The sequence below is a fragment of the Phaseolus vulgaris genome, chromosome 7 (assembly GCF_000499845.2).
Source record: "Phaseolus vulgaris cultivar G19833 chromosome 7, P. vulgaris v2.0, whole genome shotgun sequence".
Classification (NCBI taxonomy): Eukaryota; Viridiplantae; Streptophyta; class Magnoliopsida; order Fabales; family Fabaceae; genus Phaseolus; species Phaseolus vulgaris.
The window spans coordinates 33,444,935-33,453,283 of record NC_023753.2 but is presented as its reverse complement, the minus strand read 5'-3'; the positions used below and the strand labels follow the sequence as shown (position 1 = coordinate 33,453,283).

Genomic DNA, 8,349 nt, shown 5'->3' with positions numbered 1-8,349 from the left:
GAAAATGTTCAATTAATCAGTTATCAAGATTCATTGGTCTTGATCCCCTTTAGAATAAGCAGGGATTCCCAACACTTTATACTCTCGCATGTAGCGCTTCCATAACAAAGTAAGTGCCTAGATGGATAAACTTGATAAAAATTAGAGGTACAATAGAATTTTCACATTTTATTTTTCATGATATTATATGTGGTTTTAAGAAGTGAATTTTAAGTTTAATTTAATTTTATAAGACCAGATTAGTATAAGGTGAAGTTTGCTCGCATATCTACTATGCTTTGAATATATATCCAATCAATATCAGATCTCCAACACATCTCTTTACATTGAGGACATTGAGCATTCACGCTAAGGACATCAAGTGTAGGAATAGAAGGGGCCCTAGTACAGGGTGACACGATAAACCTAATTGATCTCGACTAAGATAAACTCTTAATTACTCCAAGTGACTCTGATATCATACTAAGAAGTGAATTATAAGTCTAACTCAACTCTATACATTTTGTTTAATAAGATGAGTTTTGCTCCCACCTATATACTATCTTAGGTTGAGATCTCCAAAAATATTTCATCCAACTAACCTGACTTACAAACTTACCTCAAGTAACCGAATAACCTAAACTTATATTGTCTATTCTAAGCTAAAAATTTATTTTGCATCTATCTTTTAAATTTTTAATTTGATTTTATTCCTTTAGTTCTAAATGTCCCATATGAACGCTGTGCACATACATCTTCAAATATAATTTCCATAATAATATTTTGGAGAGAAGTTAAAATATTGTAAAATCCAATAATTGAAAGACTAAGTTGAATAAAAAATTATTGAAGTACTACTTTTTTTTAGAAGGGTGAAAGATTAAGTCAATAAAAAAATGGTTAAGCAACTAAAAATGAATTTCAAGATAAAAAAATTAAAATAATAATTTATGCAAAAATTTATGTCAAAGTTAGACTAAGGGATGGTATGACTACTAAAATTATCCTTATATGAGTTAGCTATGAGCGAAACTGAAAAAATAGAACAAAACATTTAACCCCATAAAACAACAACATTAAAAAAAGAGAGGAAGAAATTACTCCAAAAATAAATTTAAAAAAATTATTTCCCATTAAATTAAATTAAAAAAGAAAAAAAAAGTTATACAATTATAATTTTATTCCTTTTTCTTAGGCGTGTTTGGATCAGAGAGGGGATATGTGTGAGAATTTGAGGAAGTGAATTTGAAGTGATTTGAGAGAAAAGTATGAAGATAGTGAAGTTGTTTGAATTAAGGTATGCAAAGTGAATTCGTAGGAAAAATTTATTGAAGTTTCTGAATGAAGTGATGATTTTTAGAAAGATTTAAAATATAAGTTTACAAATTTACCTTAATCTTTAAAAATATTTAAATAAAAAATGAGATATTTTGGTGTAGATTTAAGTTAACTAAAATTTTGTAAATTAAATAAATATTTCATATATTTTATTTGTAATTAAAACATTATTTTCAATACTGTGTAAGAGTTTATTTAAAAAAAAATACAAATTATGTCAAATTGTCGGAACATAAAAATTTATTAGATAAAAATAAATAATATTTATAATTACAAAAATTTAATTAAAAAATGTTTCATATTAAATTTAAATAATAATTTATCATATTATAATTTTATTATTATTATTTTTATTAATAATGTTATTAAATATTTGTTAAAAATAAAACTAAATTAAAACTATTATTATTATTATTTTAATCATTATTAAAATTTTAATTTATATCTATATTTATTATTTATTATTTATAATTTTATTATTATTATTTTATAAATTAATTTTAAATATTTTTATTTTATTAAATTTAATATTTATATTAATAATAATAATTATTATTATTATAGAAATATACTTATATTATTATTATTATAATATATTATGTTATATAATTAGTTATATTATAAAATTTATAACGTAATTGATTATATGCATCGATTATGAATAACATATAACATAATTAATTATCATCGATTACGTTATAAAAGTTTATAAATAATCGATTATATGTTATACATAGTCAAATATGTATACTTTTATAATATAATTAATTATTTTATGAGTAAAAAAAATTTAGAAAAATTTATCTTTTTTTAATTTGAGTTATATGGATTTTTCAAATTTTGTTCACATTATGTATGAAGTCGATTTTATTTTTTTATATTAAATTGACGTCTTTTTTTTTTATACCTATCCGTTGAACCAAACTCAAAATATCCACACAGATCTATCTTTGCGCACAACATTCAACTGGCTAGAAGAACCAAACAAATCCTTAAAGAAAATATAACTCGGAGAATAAGAATGTAAAAAGCTTTACAAAAAGTAGCAATCAACAAATTCCGTATGAATGCTCAAGGGGCTAACATTATTATTTTTGTTAAATCTTAAAGTAGCTTATAAATACACTAATTAGTTTATTTATAAATGCGCCTTTAGTTTATTTGTTGAAAGTTAGAAAGGTGTTTGAAAGTGTATTTTCCGCTAACTTAGTGAAAAAAATTGTTTAGAAATACACTTTGTGTGAAAGCTTGGGCATTAACTTTGTTCGCAAAAACAGTGTGGGGAACATGGGCGACTCTGAAGAACATGGTCGAAACCTGACAAGCCACCACCTTCGCCAAACAAAACTTAAAATATGAATTATCAATAAACTTGAACCTCCTACGCCCAACACTGCCTGGGCAACACCTGCTATATGTTTAAATTTGTATCATATACTTGTTGAGATCACTAGTTAACCTTCTACTTCTCTCAAATTAAAATGCTTTCAGTTTGAACCACTGAGGAACATGTTTCAACAAAAACCGCCTGAAGGAATAAGGATACCCGACAATGTCTTATGCCAATTAGAGAAAGAGTAGATTCTCCGTTTTTAGTTTCTCAACATCACCCAACATCATCATGCGCACTTTGACCACTCACAATAACTTACTGCTACATCATATCAAATCCTCTGCTATAATAATAATATCTCTATTTATAAGAAAAAATTTCGTATTATAAACCTTATACATTGGGTCCCATAATTTAAAAATATTGCCCTATATGCATAATTAAAAAGAATCACACACCCTATCTATTACTTTACATTTACATATATTTTAACATCTATTATGTTTGTAAAATATTGCATGTTGAAAAACTAAAAAGAAAAGGTGAACATATAAAGGAAATGATACGAATTCACGGGTGTATAAAATTAAATTTTATGTTAGAAAAAAGGAGCCAGTGGGGTAAAGTACAATCTTAGATATAGCTAGCTTGCAGTGGTCAAAGATATACGCGTAACTCGTATGTAAATGTAAGATGTGTAGAGCAGCCAACAGCACCTTTAGACCACGCAGTTCTGAAAAGCTTTGGTAGCAGCCAAGTCCAATTAAGGCAGCAAGCAGCCGCTACCAGTTGGCTCCCAAGTCTCAAATTTTTCTTTCACCTAAACCTAATGTGGTCACTTCCCACCTTAAAATCTTGCTCTGAAAAAGATAAAATTAAATAATTAATGTGACACTATAACAGTACAAATCTCAGATCTTTTATAAATTAATCCACTGAGAGTCACTTCTTCAACATTCCTGCTTTCACTAATTCTGATTAGTTGGTTTAGTTACTCTTCTGCATTATAATATTTTCGATCCCTCTTACTTGGTGTAGACTGTGGAAGAAGCTATAGGATACAAAGCTTTTAGACTTGTCAAATTTTCTTCTATCAATTCATGCACACCAAGATTATAATTCCTTCTTCATTTTGAATTCCTTTTGTTTTTTCACCCATCTTGGACTGTCTTGTCTACGAAGTCCACGCCACCTTAAATAATCACAGCATTTAATATATCAATTTCTAATTGTTATATATAAAATTGTCACTTAATCACCTTACCCCATCTCGGTCCTGGTCCAGCACGTAATAATTTAATTGGTTTCAATAAAAAAATCAAAATTTTATCAAAGCCTTTTTCTTTCCTTCTCCTTCCCATCCCTTGCATGTCAAGTATAAATAGATGATATGTGAGCCACCTTTCTGCAACCAAAAATCTATACCTCTCTCTAGAGTTATATCAGTTCTCTATATGTAACCCATATTCATATATTCCTTGTCGATAAAAATACATATATACGCATAAATATTTGCTCTATACAGAAATGGTTGCGCCTTGTCCAACTTCCATGATGGTAAGAACCAAGAAAACAAAGGCTATGGGAGTTCCGACGATCGACCTTTCATTGGAAAGGTCGAAGCTGTCGGAACTAGTGGTGAAAGCATGTGAAGAATATGGTTTCTTCAAGGTGGTGAACCACAGTGTGGCAAAGGAGGTAATTTCAAGGTTGGAAGAGGAGGGAACGGAGTTTTTTTCCAAAACCTCCTCAGAGAAGCGTCAAGCTGGCCCTGCCAATCCTTTTGGCTATGGCTGCAGAAATATTGGCCCCAATGGCGATATGGGTCACCTCGAGTATCTCCTCCTTCATTCCAATCCTCTTTCCGTATCTGAGAGATCCCAAACCATAGCCAACGACCCTACCAAGTTCAGGTTTTACAACTCTTCTATCTCCTTTCTTTTCTCAACAACTTCAGCATAACGAATTCCATCTATGTGCCTTACAATTTTTCATATAATATCAATTAATACGTGCTGAAAATAGTAATACTGTAATAATAGACTAAAATTTTGTATCCCTGTTAAATTTTTGCGACACTAGTAGGAACAGTTTAAGATTTACTACTAGGATATAATAATTACTGTTTATTGGCATGTGTGATGTGTGTGAGAGGGATTGGTAGAAAGCCAGGGGGAGGGGGGGTCCGCGGGATATAGGGTAGGGAGCAAGACCTTATCTGTTTGTGTTTCTTAAGAGCCAAGCAGGATGGTGGGTGTTTTAGTCCGTAACTCTGACGAAATTGATATAACTTTTAGTTTTTTTTAGTGATGTGTTTGATAGCTGTATTTTTCCTATTGCTATAACATTTCACAGGGTTTGAATAAATCAGAAAATTATTTTTGTGTCTTAATATAAACAAGAGAATTTAACATGAAAATTAAAATAAAAAATTATTCAAGAGATTACTATAATATTTATTGGTGCCTACATTCTTGGACATCTTATCGGAAACTATGCCGGCTGCAAACATATAATTTTTTAATATTTAATAGTTTAACAACCTCATTTTTATAAGAAAAATTTACCTAATGTATTTATAATTTATATATATATATAGCTTTTTTTTCATGGTTACTTGATATTTAATAAAGACTTCTAGTCGTTTACATTACTGGTAGACCAGAAAAGGGATCATCTAGAAATCTATTAATATTAATAATATTATATATATATATATATATATATATAGTTTAATGGGCTCTGTCTACCACTTTCCGTGTATAATAAACAAAGTAAAATAACAACAATTATGCTAGCTTATTTTATGAATTTTCTATCGATTAAATATGAATATTTGAGTTGAAAAGGTGTAAGCAACACGTGCATAAACAATGACTGTGTCAAAGAACCTTAATTAATATTGTTTAGCGGGTACAAATCCTGACTATTTTTGCAGTTCGATTTTCCGGTTGAAACTTTTAAAATACTTTAAAATACGTTAAACAAATTTCAAAATACCGTTATATTGACAATTATTTTTGATATATTATTTTATGTAATTTCTATAATCGTTCATTAAGCAGCATCTTTAACATTATAATTAAGAATTTAATAAAGGTTTTTTAAAAGCTATAATTATATTGATATACCTGTATTATATATATATATATATTATTTTATTTTTTATCTTTTTCTTCTCTTTTTCTCTTTTCCGCCCCCTCTATCTTCTATAAAAATGCATGGGAATTAGCAGCAGCTGGAATTGTTTTTGCTCATGGAACACACTTTCTATGTGTGGTGGGCCCAACACATAGAACTAACATTATTGCACGACAATCACGTTATTTATTGGTTTTACCATGAGTCATTGGGTGGTAGTGATTTCACAAAATTTATTTTATTTAAAATTATTTTGAAGTGAAATAGTTTTGAAGTAAAATTTTGTATAATTTTTTTTATTGAATGAAAAAGACCTAAAATTTCTTTAACTCTATCCTTTTTGGAATAGAATCAATTTTCCTCATGTACGGTACTATAGTGAAGACCATTCCAAACAAATAACCATAAACATTTATATATAATTATAACGTGAATTTGTATCTTCAAGGTCAATCCAAACACACACTACCTTTATTTGACAATGGGATCTAGGGTAGAAAGTACCCTTGTGCAGGAAAATGACGCGCAAAACTTTGGCTTCAAATTTCTTATCTTTTAGGCAGAATTGTGAAAAACCTGAAAAGGCTACGTATAGAAGATGTGGTTATGACCTTCGTTTAGCACAGTATTAACCAGAAAGGACAGTACAGAGTTAATGTAACAGCTTCTGTTATTTATGCTGAGTAGCATTGGTCTTTATTCATATTGTGGAGCCACGTTGCCCACTTTTCCTAGCATGCCCGTACTAAGCCAGTGACCATATATCTTCATGTCACTCGAAGAAAATGAACCAAATATTGGGCTAACACTGTCACAGAGAAACAAACAACTCACACAGTCAAATCAAGAATGCAGAAAGGAGATTTTTATTTAAAAAAGAAAAGTAATGTTATATCATTAGATCCTCCATGTGTCTTTGCCAGCTAGAATCTGGTAACATAAGAAAAGACGCATGTTTAGGTACACTTGAGATAGCTTTTTAACCTATAAATGGAGTTGAGTAACGACCCTGCATTTTTTGCTTTCAATTGCAGTTGCGCCGTGAATGATTATATAGAAGCAGCTAAAGGACTAACATGTGAGATTCTTGATCTTGTGGCGGAGGGTTTGTGGGTCCAAGACAAGTTTTCACTCAGCAACCTCATCAAAGACGTCCATAGTGACTCACTCCTCAGGATTAATCAGTACCCTCCCGTGAGCCTAAAGGGCAACAAGAATTGGGACACGTCCAAACCTGAGCCACATCAACTCCAGAACCAAAATAATAATAATAGTAACAGCAACCACAACAACAACATTGGCTTTGGAGAGCATTCTGACCCTCAGATCTTGACCATCATGCGATCCAACAACGTGGATGGTCTTCAGATTTCCACCCACGATGGCTTGTGGATTCCTGTCCCCCCTGACCCTAATGAATTCTTCGTTATGGTTGGTGATGCCCTGCAGGTTGGTTTCTAATCAACTCAATATCACACTCACAACCACGATTACTACCATTAATCAACTTATCATGTCTTTCAATTCTTATACCATTTCATTTCTATTTCTCTCGTGATCAATTGAATGAATAGTATGTATACATATATCTTAGTTAATATGTCTACAAAGAGAGATATTTAGCTACTTTTGAAGTTGATACATGATTTAATCCATTCCCCCACACCACAATAGACACGCCTTAGGCATAATAAGTCCCATTCGAGTGATTTTCACTATGCCTTTTAAAATTATTTGAATATCATTTTTGCTAGCAACGACATAGTAACAAGTTGTCTGATATGTTTGTATACTTTTTCTTAGGTTTTGACAAATGGAAGGTTTATAAGCGTGAGACACAGAGTATTGACCAACACAACAAAGGCCAGAATGTCTATGATGTACTTTGCTGCACCACCGCTGAATTGGTGTATCACTCCACTGCCGAAGATGGTGACATCCCACAATCCAAGTCTGTATAAGCCCTTCACGTGGGCTCAATACAAGCAAGCAGCATACTCTCTACGACTGGGAGACACTCGTCTTGATCTCTTCAAGATCCAACGACAACTAGATACCCATCTCGCATCTGCTTCTCCCTGACACTTAGCTCGCATTCATTGTGCATATTCTTCCACCACCTAATGTTAGTCAAACAGAGAGCAGGACTCGGAGAGTTTCACACAATACCTCCTTTTTCTCTCTCTTTTTTTTATATTTATAGTTTCATAGAGTTGTAAAAGCTCACCGTTAGTTTTACATTGGTGGGAAAGTATTCCACCTACTAGTTGCTACTGCTGTAAAATATAGCCAACCTTTGAATTCCTATACAAGGGTATTTTGACGTAATGAATCATGATCTATGAATTCAGCACCACCATCATTTATTCTTCTGTACTTAAGGAAAAATACTTTGCTCAAGCACCCTGGTACAGAGCCACCGGATCTAATAATGCATAAAGTTTTAAAAAATAGATATTTGTGTAACGCTTATTAAAAAACAATGATGAAGTAAGGTTTGGTCTCTTGATTTGTGTTGAAAAAGTTGGAATCTTTCTTGTTGAATAAGTATAACATGT

General features: G+C 31.0%; 1 protein-coding gene across 1 annotated transcript; it reads left to right on the top strand.

Annotated features, from left to right (window-relative positions):
• Positions 1-4,045: 4,045 nt before the first annotated feature.
• LOC137830186 (gibberellin 2-beta-dioxygenase 2-like) lies at positions 4,046-8,147 on the top strand. The gene is made up of 3 exons (XM_068637363.1): positions 4,046-4,563; positions 6,826-7,240; positions 7,595-8,147. Exons 1-3 carry the CDS (start codon positions 4,178-4,180, stop codon positions 7,871-7,873), a joined length of 1,080 nt encoding a protein of 359 aa, XP_068493464.1. The 5' UTR covers positions 4,046-4,177; the 3' UTR covers positions 7,874-8,147.
• The last annotated feature ends 202 nt before the right edge of the window (positions 8,148-8,349 follow it).

Excerpts from the sequence above, each read along its gene's own strand:
- LOC137830186 (XM_068637363.1), top strand. The coding sequence starts at position 4,178 with ATGGTTGCGCCTTGTCCAACTTCCATGATGGTAAGAACCAAGAAAACA. Across the intron at positions 4,564-6,825 it reads AACGACCCTACCAAGTTCAG|TTGCGCCGTGAATGATTATA; the intron begins GTTTTACAACTC and ends TTTCAATTGCAG. Across the intron at positions 7,241-7,594 it reads TGGTTGGTGATGCCCTGCAG|GTTTTGACAAATGGAAGGTT; the intron begins GTTGGTTTCTAA and ends ACTTTTTCTTAG.